We start from the raw sequence: 18,556 nt of genomic DNA on the forward strand, positions 1-18,556 counted from the left end.
TTGTGCATATCTATAAAACTGGTAATAGGTGTTGCACGGCGAAGGAAAACTGAGGCGTGCTCAGAGCGCGAAGAAAAGCGTGCTCAGAACAGGAGAGATTTGGCTTCCACGTGCTGCTCACGCCAGCGGCCCACGACTGCTCCGCCAAGGTCTGCACCGTGTCTGCACGCTCACGGGCTACACCTGAGAAGGTCCTTCCCCCCACCCACACCCCCTTCAGTTTTGCACTGGTATTCAAGCTTTACAAATCAGAGCAGCTTAACAAAAACAGAAAACCCCAAACACCCCCAAAAGAAGGAGACAGGCAAGGAAGTAAAATGAGAAATATTTCAGAGCAGGTATTGTTTACGTGCTGCTCCCGAGGCGAGCGCTGCAGGTGGGCTCCCGCATACTGCATCAGGGCAAGCTGTATCTTCATTTTGGCAGCAGCCTAGGGCCTGAGAGAGGCTGTTCCTTCTCTGTCTCCATCTGCTGATGTGATCCAGTGCAGAGCTGCAGCTGCTTTCCAAAACCCCTCTGGCAGGCACCAGACCTTTCAGGTGTTTTCCAGCACAGCTTCAGTTGAAAGGCTTCACCAGTTTCATAGCAGCATAGTTCTAGAGGGATGGAAAAACAAGGGAAGGAGAAGCTGGTGTGAGGCAGGTACAGCCGGGCGGCATGTGGAGGTCAAAGCGCTTTCTGACCTCCACCCTTCCCATCCTCTCCTCCTGCTCCTGCTCCGTTGCACCAGCAGCAGAGAGGTGAGAGAAGAGGAGCACAGCAACCGCCGTCTCCCTGTCCTGTTGCTGCCAGCTGTATTTTTGCATCCCCACACCGGAGAGGGAAGGTGCTGAAGAGGCCATGGCACAGAACCGCAGACGGGGCTGCAGACACGGGAAAAAAGCACATCCCCGCTAGCGAGGGTGGTAGAAAGCCCAAGACACATGAGAAAATGGGTCTTGTCTTCTTCCAGGAGAGGCTACTGGTCGCAAGCGCCAAGAAGTGAGCACCGGGAGTCACTTCTACTCTTTGATTGCTCCTTCCATGGATTTTTAAGATAAATTTCCCCCTCCTCATACCCACGTGAGACTTCTGGCACCTCCCCACCAGCACCATGCCAGCGCCCACATGCCTTCTTGCAGGTGAGGAGACACGTCCAGCTCTGCTGAGCTGCTCCAGCCTCCCCCTCCCCCCGGGATGCCGGCGCCCCTTCCCCTCCACCCTCTCTTTGTGCCGCTCCCCCACAAACCCTGAGGCTGTATTCACTACCCAAGCCCTGACCTTGCATCCTTATGGCTCCTTCTCCCCACGATCCCCCCAAAACTGGTGCCCTCATCTGCTCTGCCTGTTGCGTTGGACCCCTTGGGAACGGGCCCTGGCCCCCCAAGCATCCACCAAGATGTGCCATGACGTTTTTTGGAGAGCTTTGCTCCCCACGGGCCAAAACGTGCGCCCAGGATCATGCCAGCAGTTGGTCGGAACAGCAAGAGGGTGGTTCTCGAGCCCTGCCCCACCCCGGTTTAGTTTCTTAGTACCAACCTGGCCCGCAGGTCCAAGGACTGTCTGCAGAGACTCTGCCAAAGGCAATCAAGAAAGGCAAACCTATTGCTGAATCTTTTTTCCCTGCCTTGTCTGCATCCCTTAACGCCGCCGCCATCTGCTTCAGCACCAGCATTTGGGGAGGGTTTCGCTCCTAAGGGCAGACACCCCAGGCAAGACCTTCCTCTGCCTGTTCTCTGGGACCTCTGCTGTCCCTGTTATTGCGCGGCGAAGTACGGGGCTGCCACGGAAAATGAGGTGTCGCGGTATTTTGGCCTATGATACGCGCAATTCCTTCCCTGGCAGAAGGTGACAGCGCCGGGAAAAAGAATAAGCTGCGTAAAGGCTGCTTATCAAGGCCGCAGTGAAAATACAGGCGAAGGCGGGTGCTTAGGTTGTTTGGAAAGAGCTATATTTAAAGTAGCTCTGATTCAAACCCCCTCGACCACATACTCCCCCATTTGGAAGTGCCTCCCAAGCATATTGAATTTAATTGGTACAGGATGTTCTATCACTCTGTCACTTTCAAAAAACAACTCTGGAAACAAAGCCTAATGCCAGTTACCAGCAAGGTCTTTGGAAGAACGGGGGAAAAGAAGAAAAACAGAAAGAATACACAACAGGAGTAAAGTCTGACCGAAGGCATCTTGATAAATTACAACGCGTAGCAAATTATAAGGCAGTTTGCCAGCTGAGGATTTCTAATAATGCCATAAATCAAACAAGCAAAGTTAGAGCAGTTTACCAGAAGTCATTAGAAAAGCCTCCAGTGACATATAACCTTCGAATTAATTACCCATCCATTTGTCTTTCACAGTCTATCCTCCAAAACGCTCCTATTTTTTATGATTTGACTGGTTGCGATCTGGAGGGTAGCACGTTTTCTGTCCAGCTATGAATTTGTATTAACCAAGTGTTGAAAGGCAAGCAGGATTATCAGTCAGCACAGAAAGCGAGCCGTAATTAGAATTAATGGCAATGGAAGCAACGCTGGGCTTGCAGAACACAAACAGAGCTTTAAAAGGTAGTAAACATTTTCATGGTGCTGCGAAGCGCAGCTGACTCCAGCTGGAAGGAGCATTACATCTTTCTATGGTGGTGGCCACTAAAATCTTTACAATAATCACTGATTCAGGGACATAACTTCACCGCAGTGTTCCCTACACGTTACAGATCCAGAAGCCCGGGCTGGACTTTTATAACCTTTTCTTCTGCCCTTGTTTCTAGCCCAAGACTTTCACTCAGCCGTTCCCACAGCAGAAGGCAGAGCTCCTCTCAGCTGTGGCAACGTCAGATGAAAAGTCCATCAGAGTCGCTGGGCCTTTCCAAAAAGCCCCACGGCGTGCCCCAAATGAGCACTGCTGGACAGGAGTATGGGGTGCAACTAGAGCATGTCTTGTAGAAAGACGTTCGGTCTCGATGCGTGGATGACTCGAGCAACGATGAATTTACCGCGGCCTTTGCCTAACGGTTCCGATGGCTCATTACTCTTCGTCTCAAAAACTGGCATCCTATTTCCACTGGAAGAGTCCCTCTAAATTCCAGCATCCAGCTACTGGATCTCATTATACTTTCGCCTGTTGTTTAAGGAGTCTTCTGATGTCAATTTAAATCTAAGGATCGTCTGAGGAAATCGTATAGGAAATATCCAGGGAACGCTGTTCCCGGAGTCGTAGCTTGTACAGACCGTAATGACAACCACTCTGCGCAGAAAGCTAAGGCAAACCAGTGAGTAATACGACACTAAGACTGGGTGGAAAAGCCCAAGTTAAAAAAAAAAATGAACCTCAGAATATCAGATTTTCAACATTTTTTTCCCCATTTTTGTAAAACTAGACAACTTCTTTTATGGAAATTTGCAATACCATGCAGTTTTCCACCCAAAACCAAAAGGCTTTTCAGCTGGAAATGGCCTCTCACCCACTAAAATGAGTTGCTCTGTAAACAGCTGCGCTAATGATGACTGATTTCTTATGGACTTGTGCCTGACTTTCCCATACTGCAGTGCTCCCAGCTCCCCATGGGTCCCAACAAACCTCCTCTTCGTCCTGAAGCACTTCCAGACCCTTCCCCACTCCTGCAAGTCTCCTCCTGCTCCTTCCAGGGACCCCAGATCCCACCGGGGCAGCCAGGGCACGTTCCCTGGCTGGGAAACCACGGCTGGTTGCACAAAGCTCTCCTGGGAAGGGGACTTTGAGGAGGCCTGAGAGGAGGAATGGGAAGGTCTCTGTTTCAGCCCATGATCGATCTCACATACTCTGTGTCCTGAGGATGGGGGAAGCACAAAGGCACCGCGTCTTCAAAGGGTTCTGATCCCCTGAAGTAGCTCTAAAGGTATAGATGTTTCGCAGAACATTTGCATATAATATTTTAGAATATTTTGTTTCTCACACCATTGGGAAAATACTTCCCTGGGGTGTAAAGCACCTCTGGACGGGTATTCTGAACAAGACCAAGGCATCAGCTTCACTTTCACTGAAAAGCCTGAACCACCGTTTTGGGGCACTATTGTTGGGAACCGCAGGCAACCCGTCACCATTTTGGGTGGAAGCACATGGCTTTCGAATGGGACATTTACTCTCACTCTCCAGCTACTCTGACCACAAAGCCGGGGCTGTGGTTGGAAGCTTTCAGCACTATATGGGCAATAGGAATAAATTGGGAAAAAATCCCATTTCTCTACCGAGAGCCAATTGAAATGCCCTGGGTTCATTTTCAGGTGAGATTCCTGCCTGTCTGGGCTGGAGGGTGACCTATGCAGGGCTAGCTTAGCTCACGGGACCATTAGTTTCCCAGGGCATATTGTGGATATATATTTCTCAGGTAAAAGATATCCTCCTTTGGTGTCTCGGGCAGAGTCCGAACAAGACAAGATTTGGAGCCAGTGCTTAGACTTCTCTGGCAGCATCTGGTGTACGGTACACCACACTCCCAGGTGGAGAGGCTGTATGCAGGCAGGGCTCTCAGGCTGCAGGCAGGGCACTCATGCTGCAGGCAGGGCACTCAGGCTGCAGGCAGGGCTCTCAGGCTGCAGGCAGGGCTCTCAGGCTGCAGGCAGGGCTCTCATGCTGCAGGCAGGGCACTCAGGCTGCAGGCAGGGCTCTCAGGCTGCAGGCAGGGCACTCATGCTGCAGGCAGGGCTCTCAGGCTGCAGGCAGGGCACTCAGGCTGCAGGCAGGGCTCTCATGCTGCAGGCAGGGCACTCAGGCTGCAGGCAGGGCTCTCATGCTGCAGGCAGGGCTCTCAGGCTGCAGGCAGGGCACTCAGGCTGCAGGCAGGGCTCTCATGCTGCAGGCAGGGCACTCATGCTGCAGGCAGGGCTCTCATGCTGCAGGCAGGGCACTCAGGCTGCAGGCAGGGCACTCAGGCTGCAGGCAGGGCTCTCATGCTGCAGGCAGGGCTCTCATGCTGCAGGCAGGGCACTCAGGCTGCAGGCAGGGCTCTCAGGCTGCAGGCAGGGCTCTCATGCTGCAGGCAGGGCACTCAGGCTGCAGGCAGGGCTCTCATGCTGCAGGCAGGGCACTCAGGCTGCAGGCAGTGCCCAAGGCTGCTGCTGAGCCCCAGACCAGCTGCTGAGAAGCAAAGACTGGGAGACCCCTGGGGGTCCCCGTGGAGGTCCCAGCAAGCAGAAAGCTGTGGAAGAGCTCTTCGTGCAAGGCCATAGCAAAAAGGGCAACGGATGCAGGATAAGGGTAATTTCACCTCTCTATACACCCATTAGCATCCCTGTATCCCTGTTCCTTACGCTCTGCCTGCTCAGACCGACGGCCCCCATGCCCTAACAGCATTCCCTTGAGGATTCCCCACCACCCCCCACCCCTTTGCCCAGGGTGAGGGGGGCAGGACACACACAAATCCCTCCACCTGCAGCGCGGGACCCCGAAACTGCATGCGCAGTGGCACGGTTACATATACAGCGCTAAATGCAGCAAGGCCCTTACTTTAAAGGGGACCTGGTGGTGCTCCTGGCGCACAGATCAGAACAGAAGTGAGGAGAGATTGTTTTTCCTTGCATTTAATCAGGGGCGTAATGGTGAGCCCTGCCAAAGGTCGGGATGCCAGGGGCATCCTTCATAGCAAACCATCGCCAGCGCGATTGCCAAATTTAGTGCCTGATGAAATGGGAAAGGAACTAAATCTCCAAGCAGATACAGAACCAGGGACCTCAAAAATCTAGGGGAAGCTGGCCAAGAACATAAAAACAGAAAAATTCCATGAAACATGGCCTTACTTTTTCAAAATACGACTAAAAATTGACCCGACCAAAATGAAATTAAATACAACAACATTTAGCTAGGAAACAGGGAAAAATCCCAAGTAATAATGAGGGTAAATCAATATTTATAGTTTGAGGATTTTTTCTTCTCTCAGCATTGTTTTTGTATGATACCACTGGCACAAATGCAAAGCCACTTGCATCTTCAGGGAAACACTGAGTTCTTGGTCGAAAAGGCTTGGTTTCTGCTACTTGACATAAAGGGGAGTCTCCAGGAGTGGCTCTGAGTACAGGGCAGGGAGGGGGCGATGCAGCACAAATCTGCGCTTGCACCATTATTTCCTCCTTCGTACTACTTAGCACCTCTGGAATCGTTTCTCCAGCAGGACAAGTATCCCAGCCCTTCCCATGGATACGAGGATATAGAGATGGGGAGAGCCATGATCTAATCCCATCCGCTTTTTTCTCGACGGGAACGACCGAGCATGCACGACTTCAAATCATCTGAAAGTGATTACGATGGCAAGAAGAAATTCCACACCTCGCTTTTCGGTTGCATATTGCAAGCACACAAAGCCATCTGCAAAAGGCAGCCGCATTCTCTCACATGAAGTTATAAATTACCCCAGTGAGTTCTTTTCTTTTAAAAAAAAAAAAAAAAAATCATATACAAGAAGCAGAATTTGTTAAGTGCTGGAAAGAGAGAGGCGGGTCATTTTTCTTATCAGTCTGGGAGGAGGGGAAATGGCATCCAAGAGCCAGCGTGAATTATTCCAGCGTAGAAACAGAGGAGGATACAAAAACCCACCCCAAGCCAAATTGGAAGGCCAGGGCTCCATTATTTATTTATTTTGTTTTGCCAGTGGAACTGACAGTAAGGCAAGAAAAAGCCACTTTCTTGATTAATGAGGTGAAAACTCTCCCCCTCGTTTCAGACGTTACATTGGTATGAAGTGCTCCAAGCCCTGATAACGAGGGACGGGGCTGCCCGAACACCTACAAACTCCCCCTGCATCTTTAAACAGTTACAGACCGACGCGGTTGTTGCCGCTGCTCAGCCCTGTAAGATGGCTGCATCGCTAACGAGGCCGCGTGTTCGCCGGGGGTTTTCCCACCAGCCCCGCAACCTCCGACATCACCTGCTCGAACCTCATTAAAAACAATCAATTAACCCCAGCGTCGCCGGACGTGAGCTGAAACGCGGGCGCAAGGACGCGAGCGCCTCGCTGTGAGCCTGCAGCAGAGACCAGAAACAGCTCTGGTTTTTGACCCATCCTCGTCCAAGAGGTTGTTCCTCGGGGACCAGCACGGGACCTTGCAGCCACGTGCACCGGGACCACCTCTGTCAGCCACAGACCTCGGGGAACGCCTAAGACCTTGGTCAGCCCCCCCATCCCCTCCCGCACCCGTCGTACCGGGAAGGCGTAGATGAAGATCCCCAGGAAGAGCAGCAAAACGAAGAGCACGATGGCCAGGATAACCACCCACTTGTACCGCCTCCACAGGATGTACTTCAGGGTCTTGTACGGGGAGGTGAACCACAGGAAGGAGGTCTCTGGGCGCCTGGAGCCAAACAAAGTTGAGGTCACTCCTGAGTTTCACCCTCCTGGATCCCCAACCCCATGGGCACACCCCGCTGTAACAAGCTGGCTGCTCACCCTGCAAACCCACGTCCCTCTGGGTGGACCATGTCAAATGCCCTCCGTGGTGGTCCGCACCAGCCTCCCAGCCACCCTGCACAGTCTCAGCTTGTGCTGTCTGAGCTTCAGCTGGTCAGAAACGGGGCCTACACAGGAGCAAACCCGTTGCAGGCGGCAGACCTCAAATTGGGAACCCGGATTTTCAACTTACTCCTTGAGAACTCGGTGCCCCGGTGGTTATTTTCCATCCAAGGTGCACTTACTTGGGGTCTTCCAGCTTGGGGTTCATATTTGGCTCATCCCGACCCATGCCAGCTGGCCGCTCTTCATGCTCTTGTTCTGCCACAATTTCCAGAGTCATTTCCAATTTGCCCTGTGTGGGTTAAACAAAAAGAAGCTCATAAACAAAAGAAAAAGAAAAGAGAGGTGAGAAACGAATGTATGATGCAAAATAGTGACCGGGGAAGGAAAAACTGCTTTGAGGGTAACCCAACTACTACCAACAAAGACCATGAGGACCTCGGGGTGGATGTCATACAGATCCCGCACCTGCCCACGACAGCGTTCTCGTGGGATACTCCCGGACATCTCAAACGGCACTGACACCCAAGTTTAGGCAACCGACTCAGGGGGTCTTTTGTTGAATGACTTAATTCACTGCCTGGACTCCTGTACCTGTATTGAACAGTGGCCAAAGGCTTGAAGAGGAGCCCAGACACCTGCATTGAAATATATCGGTCTGGCAGCTGAAACCTTTCCCTGGTACTTGTCACAACACAATGTCATTAAGAATAGATACGGTACAGAGTCAAGTTAGGTGGCACGTTCCAAACACCACAGCAAAAATCTCCCAGAACAAATTATTCCTTCTGAGCCATTTGCATGGCACTGGACAAATCCTGGGAAGCATCCAGCTGACAAAAGCTGGTCCAGGTTGTAAAATTCGCAGCCCGGGACCACATTTCTTGCCCCAACCATGGCATCCTGCACATGCTTGCCCCAGCCACGTCCCTCCTCAATGCTCTGAGCGAGTTGCCCCCCAAGAAAACATGTGAAGAGCCCGCCTTACCGCCAGGATCTTCTTCTGATCTTGCTCAGCAGCACAAGGCCACCATCCCTTGACAGTTTTCTGCTCAAAGAGTGACACAAAGCGACTTGAGGACAAGGTCTCATCTACCAGCTCTAAGGAGCACTTCTCGGCAGTCTTGGCAGGTTTGGGCATCCTGTTGAGATCCATCTGAATGGAGCCTGCAGGGAGGAACGTTACTGGGAAGGCACCTCGGTGTAACGGGTCCTTAAAACGTGGGTGGTTTCCCTGGTGAGATATTCACTGCGGCACCCTGCTGACCTCAGAGAGCCCGGGCAGACAGCCACACACCAAGGGAGAGAGCAGGCTCAGGTGTAGCCCTATTTCCAAGCACAGCACTAGCTTTAGCCAGCAGCTCTTCCCAGGGCTCGAGCTCTCGGCAGCACCATTGCGCTTAGGAAGACCTGAGCCACGAAGCCCTTCTAGAAGAGGCTGCAAAAATATCCGCTGACTTACACAGCGGTAACGCTGGATGATTTGCACTGAAGTCAACCAGGCAGGCCGAGATTTTTATTGAAGACTAAGAGGTTGAGGTGAAACTCAAATTGCACGTGCCCACAGCCCAGTCAGCGTAAGAGCGTTGGGCAGGAGGCTTGCAGATCTCCAGACAGGTTATTTTATTGCCCCACCCAGGTCAGTAACTGCAGCAGACTAAATACAAAGGCTACCCCACAAACTTGATAGCTTCCTTCGCAGAGTGATCCAGCAATCAGCACATTTATCTAGCCTTTAGGGGAGCCGAGCTCAGTTCTCCAAGCGTTAATTGAAAGTGCCTGTATTTAATTTACACTGCTACCCTAATTTACCTTATGGTTAGGAACGGCCAAGAACATACTCAGGGTCTGCTCCTGTGGCTCAGCTGAGGGACAGCGGCGTTTTGTGAGCTCTGGACAATTCACCTACAGTTTCATGCCTGTATTTTAGCTTTTCTGTGAAGTGCTTTTGAGGACCATTGATGAAAAGTGCTTTACAAGAGCCAAAGACCACTTTTATTTGTTGGAATTTGCAAAAAAAAGTAACGTTGGCAGTTAAGAGCTCATGACGTGCAGAGCCAGAACTGGAAAACACACCTTGGAGAGGTTATTGTGGCACTCAGCCTACATAATTAATCAAAGACAGGATTTAGAAGGATCCTGATCACATACTTCCTCAGTGAAGCTTTTGATGTTTGAAATTTCTTTAGTGGCAAGAAGAAAGGTAGACCAAGATCCAACCAAAAAACTTGTAATCATGGAGCCTCCAGCTTCCACACAGATAATCTGCTGCACGGCTCTGCTCTCTTTCTTAGTAGAGGTTTTTGTTTTCACAGAATCCCAGAATGCCAGGCTGGGAGGGACCTCAGGGATCATCTAGTCCAACCTTTCTAGGAAGAGCCCAGTCTAAACAAGATGGCCCAGCACCTAGATTTCTGAGGATGATTAACGAGGCCAGCACTGAAAAAGGCGGGTGTTGGATCGAGCCGTGCTCATGTCTGAACATCCCAGGTCATGCCCGTGGTGCTGCCTGGTGGTCTCAGCTCAAATACACAGTTGGGCCTGAAGAGCACATTTCAGCACGGCTCAGCTGAGTCACGGAGAACTGGGGCCTCCCTGGAAGGTGGTGGCCGGCTGGACTTGATGGTGCTCTCAGCATTACATCAGCCCAAGAACAGGCTGCCGCAGGCTGAGACTGGAAATCTGCCTAATACAAACCACTTATCATCAGTCCTGAGCTTACGCTGACACTGAATCCTGTTCAGTGGCTTAAACTGGTCTTGTTGCACTTTCTTCATATCCTGAAAGGATTCAATAGCTTTTTCCTTTCTGTCTGCATCAGCAGGAACGGAGCCAAAAAGCTCTTCTGACTTACCCAAATAGTCATCAAAAGAGAACTTGTCATTGTCCCAGATCTGGAAGATAAGCTGCGGTGGAATCTTATTTTCTGTCTTGTCCAAGCTCCAGAAGTGCTCCTGAAATCACACCAGAAAAGAAGCCAAGGGAAAATAAAACGCTTGTTAGCAGAAGTGGGCAGAGAGCCTGGCTACTCCGGCCTCGCAGCAGCAGAAATCCGTAGCGTAACTGCCCTCGCTGTGTCCTCCTGCGGTTCGGAGGGGCCAGAGCCGGAGGACAGCACTGGCTCTGACCTGTTCTTGGACAAGGATGCTCAGGGGAACACCCAAGATGCTTGTCCAAGCTGAGCTGGTATCAACTTGTGCCTTAATTTAGTGACAATATTATAGTACAAAGGCACCATGAGCTTGCAAATAGGACCTTTTGGAGTGGCAGCATCATGGGTACGTGATTTAGGTGAGGGTGGCTCTCCAAGGTGGCGAGAGCAACGAGTGTTGAGTGCCAGTGCTGCCAAACTTCGCCTTCATCTTAATCAAAGGAAAAAAATATAGGAATAACACTTAAATTAGCACTTACGGCAGGCAATTCAAATACATCCCCTTCCCTCCTGCTCATCTCCCACCCCAGCTCTGCCAGCAGCCAGAGCCCGGCACAAGCCCGGGCCCACCACTGCTGATCTGCTGTCTGCCCTGGTGTAAGCAGTTGTGTGCAGCTGGCCAAGGTGCGACCTGCAGACACCCCGCCGCCTGTAGGCAGCCTGGGGCTCTCAAGTTTACTTACTAAATATGAATATGTAAAGAAAGAGGCTGGTGCTGTCACAGCAGCTCACGGTGTGGTGGGCTCCTCGGTTCTCAAATGACTTTGTTCGTCGTTTCGGCACATCTCCCAGGTTTTCATTCTCAGGACAGGTGAACGCTAGAGTTGGCCGTGGTATGCCGGTACATCTGCTGCTGCTATCGCACCGGGCTGCTGCCAAGCTACACGATGTGCTTGCCGTGCCTACTACTACGGCCAAGTTCAAGAAAGGACGGATTCAGAGCTCCAGCAAGCCACGATGGCCAGAGCCTGGCTCCCTGTACCACCAGTTGAGCGGCGCCGCTGTGACACTCGGTTTCAGTCCTTACAACGTGACATCTGTCACTGTCCACAAGCCCTTCTCATTTCTATTAGATGGGAGATACTTTTGCCTGCTCCCTGCCACTAGAGCTGCTGTGACACCCTGTGGAAAGGTTTAGCAGCAGTCGCAGAAGGCTGTTTGCAAAGCACCTAGAGTGAAAATTACACCATGAGCATCCCCCGTGATTATCATCTTTTACCAAGCCCCTGCGCAGCGCAGGAGCCGTCATTCCTCAGTTCTGCAAGCTGACCACGGTAATACGGAATAGCCGCTGCCTGGGGGGCAGCACCCGTACGGGAGCTCTGCAATAGGATGAGGCAGCGATCTCTGCTTTCTGGAGAGGAGATGATTTACAGAACGCTCTCCCACGGGACGTTCGCGGCTGCAGCGGCCCGGTTACTGCAGTGGGTAGGTCAGCAGCAAGGCCGATGGTCTGCCTTCTGCATAGTCAGGCCAACACTCCCCCAAAAGCCAGTGGAGGGGAGCACTTAAATCAGATTCGCTAACAAGGAGGGTTTGAATCCCGTTACTGGGACAATGACCTTGCGGCCACATCATTGTAGTATATGGTGGATACGTGCCCACGCCACAAGACCTGTTATTTATGTGGTTGCAACCGGCAATATTTCCCAACAGGGATCTAATACCGCTTTTGGGATGCCACAAGATGCCTGAGAGTTAGGACTAAGCAGTGTATTAGGACAGAAGGAGAGAGACAGAGACGCACACAAAGCAGAGGTCCTGTTATTTCTGGCTCCAGCCAACGCTTGCACAGAGGAGGCAGAGTCAGGACCGGTGCCTACTGACAGCCAGGCTCAGAGGTGTGTCCTGTGGGCAATGCCTCCTGCTGCGCTCCCGCAACATGTCAGTATCATAAACGGAACAGATTTAATTAAAACCAGGAAACTTCAGCATTATTCATGACACATACGTAGCACCATAAATCCACGGCGGTGGCTACAAGACTCTGATTCATTATATCGTGCAATATTAAAAAAAAAGGGGGGGAAAAAAGAATGTGTCACACTCCATAAGAACATAAATATTCAAGCAGGGAAACTGTGGGCACTTAAATCCCATTGAAACTGGTTTCACTTTAAGAGATCACCCTGGACGGTCGTATTTCAATTTAGCTCCATTCTCCGCCTTGCTTTGGAAAAACACGCCAGCATTTTTGCAATGGAGCATTTTATTTATGCATTTTAAATATTTTATAATCTAGAAAAATAAAATAAAGTCAATGGAAACTTCCATCTCTCCCCCTCTGCTCACTGCAATGTATTAAAATGTATGTTTATCCAAGGGGGGATGGACGGACTTGTTTTCCCAGTGAAAGTAATTTTAAATTAAAACTGCTAAAAGGGGAAAGAGCTTATTCCCCTTCCATGTATTGGTTGGGTCCTGCACTGCAGAAGGGTTGTTAGGCATCCAGAGGAGAAAGCCCCCAGGAACCACGTACCCACGCTTAAAGACGGCGGCCAGATGACCTCCCCATGGGCTGGAAAGGCTCATGTGGGGCCGGCGAGGTGGAGGAAGAGCCACCTCCCATGGTGCGCACCTCAGTGAGACACCACGGGCTCCTTCCCACGGCCCCTCGCTGGGGCAATTCAGGCACCCCCGTCCATGCCCACCTCGGGAGAGGATGACACGTGTCCCGCAGGTGCCTCTCCCTCTCCAGCGATACCTAACGTCCCGGGCTCGGGGGCTGATTTCTCCACAGCGGCATTTGTCAGGCACGTCCATGCTCCAAGAGCATCACTGCGCTGCTGCCTGGGTTGCGGCCCCTCTCCAGGCACATGTCGGACCTTCTCTTTGCACCGTCCCATCCACCTGGAGTGGAACGTGAGCAAAACCTAGCACCTGAGCAGCCCCTCTGAGGGGGAGCTGCGGTCACGGCAGCTCTGCTCTCTGGCAAAGGTGCTGCGGGCTGGAAAACCCAGTCCTGTGAGCGCCCAGGTGGGGAAACAGCTGGAACCAGGAAAAAAAGACCCAAATTACTGCCCCAGTCTCTGAGCGGCCGCAGCAATCCCCCTCCTCTTTGTGGGCTCCTTCCCCATCTGTGACGCTGGCCGAGCTCTCCCAGGACGGGAGGAGAGCACCTCGAACCCAGCTCCGAGCCAGCAGGTGCTGCAGTGCCTTACGCTCGTCTCCCACGCAGCACAACACAACCGGATAAGTGTGTCCCGGGACTGACCACGCAGTTGCTGGCGAACGTACAGGGCTCTGGCTTTCCGCCGTCCCTCCTCCCCATTGCAACGCCCACGCGCTTGCCCATACTCAAAGCGAACAAAAGCCATGCCCTGGCCAGGGGGATGCTCGCCGCACCCCCTTGCCTCCCCAGCACCACTTTGACCCCGGAGAGCAAAGCCCTGGCTTGCTGGGGGCTCCCTGCCGGACGGAGGGTGACTGAGGCAGGATTTGACCCTTTCCGGGTGGCAATGTGGAGCTCGTACAGCGCTAGCACGAGCTGTACAGCTTTGGCCTTTCCTGCGGAAAAACGCTGTAAATGTGGTTTGGCTGGTGGCGAAGCTTTGCTCCTCAGAGCCCCGTGAAGCTGGGGACACGGCACAGCAGAGCTGTAAGGGCAGGCTGGGGAAGGAGGAATTTGATGCTGAGCTAAGTTTATGGGTCCATTTCAAGGCAGTGTGAAATTTGCCTCCATGATTAAATCTAGCTACGAAAGTTTGCTATAAAAACAAGCCAAGGCAAGAAATTTATTTCCTAGCCTTTTGCAAGACATGGGAAGGAAGGGGGCTTGAATTATTGTTTGGGGGTTTGTTTTGCAGTGGGGGGGGAGAGGGGAGGCTGGTGAATATTTTACGGTTGTGAATAATGCAGCAGGGGAGGCAGGAAAGAAAAATCAGCTTGTATCACTGGGGAAGTGTTGACAGGGCTGCATTTCTTCTGGGTTGCTTATGTGCTACGGAATACAAAGTAAGAAGCAACCATGGTTTTGCGGGGAGGCAGAGAGGTCCCAGCATGTTCGCACCCGAGCAAGCCTGTCCTGCTTCAGCACGTGCATGTGGGAAAGCATCAGGTCCCTCATCCTGCAGCAGCTGGGGACCCCCAGCCACACTGGGGACCCCTCAGAGGTCAGCCAAGAAGAGCCTCTTCTCCTGCAGGAGCCAGGACAGGTTGTCTGATGAGGCCACATCTGGGGTGCTGCGTCCAGTTCTGGGCCCCCCAGTTCAAGAAGGGCAGGGAACTGCTGGAGACAGTCCAGGGGAGAGCTACGGAGATGGTCAGGGGCTGGAGCATCTCCCTTGGGAGGAAAGGCTGAGAGACCTGGGCTTGTTCAGCCTGGAGAAGAGGAGGCTGAGGGGGGATCTCATCAGTGCCTATAAATACCTGAAGGGCGGGTGTCAGGAGGATGGGGCCGGGCTCTTTTCAGTGGTGCCCAACGCCAGGCCAAGGGGCCACGGGCACAAGCTGGAACACGGGAAGTTCCCCCTGAACAGGAGGACAAACCCCTTCCCTGTGGGGGTGCCAGAGCAGGGGCACAGGCTGCCCAGAGAGGCTGTGGGGTCCCTTCCCTGGAGACATTCACCCCCCGCCTGGACGCGGCCCTGTGCCCCTGCTCTGGGGGTGCCTGCTCAAGCAGGGGGTGGGACGGGGTGAGCTCCCGAGGGCCCTTCCGACCCCCGCCACTCTGGGATGCTGGGATTCTGTCCTGCAGGACCATCCTTCAAGGTGCTGACAAACTGCCCTGAACCTCATCCCATTGGGACATTTCATCTAGCTGTAACAAGCAGACAGCCGAGGGCGCTCATTTTTACATTTGGACCAGGCTGCCTCACCCCCCTGACCCCCCCGCTGTTGCCAGCTCTGACAATTGCACCACAGCTCTCGCGGCCCTTGGATTTCTGCACCTTCCCCTGATCAGGATGGCAGCTGAGCAAACTCCCAAGCGTGCAGCATCTGCTGCGCACTCAGGCACAGCCTTGCCAACACCTGGAGGAAGACTCCAGGCACCACCACACCATAAATGTGAAATAGTCATAGTGTTTGCCTTGGGGCACACGCTCTCATTCCAGTCCCTGGAATCGATCGCTGCAACGTTATTTTCTCAGCCTCCCACGCTTTTCTTCTGGCCGAGTTTATCAGGCTTTTCCAGGGACACGGGGCCATCCCGCTGCCCTTTAGGGAGCCCCCAGCCTTGGGGCCCCAGCCCTGGCCGGTTTGTGAACGGCACTGTTGGTCCTTCAGTTCTCGACACAGCCGTGCTTCGCTAATCCCTCTCCCTACATCCACTGGAAAGCAAAATTCACCACAGTAACTCCTGCCTGAGCATCTCAGAGGCTGCCGGTGCGCCCCAGGTCACGGCCGCTGCCCCGTCCTTTCACAGAAGACTGTCGTGTCGTATCGGTTTGTTGCAGTCCCGTTACAGCACAAAACATGCAACCGCCTTGTCTAAATCTGCCTTCCTCTGAAAAAAAAAAATGTACTTGGAGCCCATTCAGAATGTTGCATTTTGGTTAAATGTGGAAGGAAAAGGAACATTTTGTGTTTTGCTTTGCTTTCTGATGTCACCAAGAAAAGCAGGGAAGGACACGATAAAGGACAGGAAACAGGAGAGGGAAAAGTCCAAATTTAAAAGGCAACAGCCTTTTTTTCAGCTTTCCGACACCCAAGAGGAATGAAAATTTCAATCTAATAAAATACTAACTGTTTTTAAAAAAAATCAGTGCTTGATACTCAAAATTTCAAACTAAGCCAGCCAGAGCACAGAGGTTTCTTCGTACCCCCCGCAGATCCAGCGACAACGTAACAGAAGAAGGGGACGACGCAGGGACCCAGCTGCAGACACCTCACACGGCTCGCTGGTTTTTATATTAAAAATTAAACAACGGAGAGGCCACGCGCATAACCCCAGGGTGAACGCCTGCCCTCTCTGACAAATACGCCGAGCCCAGGCCGCCCGTGAGCTCTCAGCTGATTCAGAGCATCGTGTCCTGAGCGGCGTGAGCCTCCCCCACGCAAGATGCACTGCCCTGGGGACGTCCCCGCGCGCCCCACCGCTGGCACCCGCTCCTCCTTCCCGGCTAGCGCGGGTCTGCCGGGCACAGAGGAATGCACCGGCTGAGCTTCCCCGGGTGAGGGTCTGGCCCCTTGCAGGTCGGAACCGTCAGCACCAGGAAGATGTCAGGGCCCTACAATGAATTTGCAGACGGAGTAACCAGAATTGATGAAACCAGATGGAGCTGAGAGAGCCTCCATGCCAGGGGGAAGGAATTTATTCTCGGCTCCACTCAGCAATAGAACAAAACAAGCTGTGAATTACAGCCCCTTCTCCCCTGCTTTTCCCTCAAATGCCTTTGCACTTTTCTCTCTGGGTGGGTTTAAGACCCCCAAAGCTCCCTCTTTCTCATATCGCTCCTGAAGACCTATCCCTTGCATGATTTCTGGGATGCCACCAGCTGAGCAGTTACAGAAAGAAAACCTTCCAAATGTCAGGTTTGTTGTTACATTCAATGCCAGAGCCAGCGAACTTGGAGGCTTCGGCTGCACCCTGCAGAAACAGGGTCTCAACTATTCAGAGATACGTGCAAGCATCACTGCTCTCTCGCAGCCACGGGGATATTCCTGGGATCATCCTGTAACACCACCTACTTGTAGCCGTGCACCTCCCACCGCCAGGTGCCAGATGTCACAGACTCACAGAATCCCAGAATCCCAGGCTGGGAGGGACCTCAGGGATCATCTAGTCCAACCTCTCTAGGAAGAGCCCAGCCTAGACAAGACGGCCCAGCTCTCTGTCCAGGCGACTCTTGAAGGTGTCCAACGTGGCCGAGCCAACCCCTTCCCTGGGGAGATTATTCCAGTGGTGACCGTCCTCACTGTGAAACACTTCCCTCTCGTGTCCAATTGGAATCTCCCCAAGAGCAACTTGTGTCCATCCCCCTTGTCCTCTCCATGGGACTCCGTGTAAAAAGGGAGTCTCCATCTTCTCTGTAGCTGCCCCTTAAGTGCTGGTACACGGGGATGAGATCCCCTCTGAGCCTCCTTTTCTCAAGGCTGAACAAACCCAGCTCTCCCAGCCCATCCTCGTATGGCAGCTTCCCAGTCCTCTGATCATCCTGGTGGCCCTTCTCTGGGCCCCTTCCAGCCTGGCCACATCCTTTTATATAGAGAGGACCAGAACTGTACACATGTCCAAAGACCTCCAACTCAAAGTCAGCGTGGTTTTGTGCCCAGGTAGGTTGCAATTAATCAGCTTAAAACTTGGATGGGCCCCTTTAGTTGAGAGCCCAAAGTGGAAGAAAGGAAATGAATGCAAGAGCCTCACCCCAACTGCCCCAACCTTCCCAAGCAGGCAGTTGCTTGCAGTTTCTTCTAGGGTAGTGGGATGAGTCCTCTTCCAATGGCTCTCTTGGTCTTTGCAAAGCAGAATATTTTGTGTTCTGGCGTCAATATTTCATTTCCTTGTTGACACCTAACGCCGAAGCCTAGTAGCAGGACAAGTATGAAGACAACAGATACGCTCCTTGGTCTGGGTTCTGCCAGTGACACGGCATGACATAGATTTGAAATTGGCAACAACGCTCCCATACTTGTTACGTTCATCTCCTGGAATTTCTTTTACGCAACACTTTTCAGAGGGTATACGAACAACCCAGCCAGGTCTTGGAAGCTCCAGCCTAGTGGTTTTTTTCCAGGTCCAGACAAGCACCAATAGTTTTTAACTTGTATATTGAGATGCTCTTGGAATTCTACCCTGAACGTTCATTTATGCAGATGACATTTGCTCAGGCATTCAGTGTCAAGCCTTTTCTGCCCTAGAGGACATCTAGAATTCAGACTTGGCAGCTATATTCAGCTACCGCCGTAACTGGCACTTGAAGCCAAATGTTTCAAAATCACTTTCATGTATTTTCCACCTCCACAGCGCCTGCGAGACGTGGGAGCCGAGCGCCTCTCTGACTGGGCGCCCAGTGAAACCTGATCCACATCCAGCCAACCTCGGCACGGCTCTTGATCGGCTCTGGTTGTACCGTGACCATCTGATGACATTGTCTGTGGGAGCCAAGACCTCACGCTTAGACCTGGGGATCTAAATTTTAAACCCTGCAGACGTCTGCTCTTCTCTCTGCTGGTAGGCAGCAAAGCCTTGTACTCATCCGGGACCTGGACCTGTTCCTCCCCTGCTTC

The 18,556-nt window shown here is 52.4% G+C and overlaps 1 protein-coding gene across 9 annotated transcripts in view; it reads right to left on the reverse strand.

Annotated features, from left to right (window-relative positions):
- Positions 1 to 313: 313 nt before the first annotated feature.
- DYSF (dysferlin) overlaps positions 314 to 18,556 on the reverse strand; it is a 105,473-nt gene continuing 87,230 nt past the window's right edge. For all 9 annotated transcript variants that reach the window (XM_075092284.1, XM_075092279.1, XM_075092282.1 and 6 more), the window contains 5 exons: positions 10,310 to 10,409; positions 8,444 to 8,622; positions 7,638 to 7,747; positions 7,150 to 7,297; positions 314 to 596 (listed from right to left, as the gene is read on the reverse strand). In XM_075092284.1, coding sequence (XP_074948385.1) covers positions 558 to 596; positions 7,150 to 7,297; positions 7,638 to 7,747; positions 8,444 to 8,622; positions 10,310 to 10,409 — 576 coding nt within the window. In that variant the 3' untranslated portion in view covers positions 314 to 557. The remainder of the gene's footprint in view (positions 597 to 7,149; positions 7,298 to 7,637; positions 7,748 to 8,443; positions 8,623 to 10,309; positions 10,410 to 18,556) is intronic.

Source organism: Phalacrocorax aristotelis, chromosome 4 (genome assembly GCF_949628215.1).
Source record: "Phalacrocorax aristotelis chromosome 4, bGulAri2.1, whole genome shotgun sequence".
NCBI lineage: Eukaryota > Metazoa > Chordata > Aves > Suliformes > Phalacrocoracidae > Phalacrocorax > Phalacrocorax aristotelis.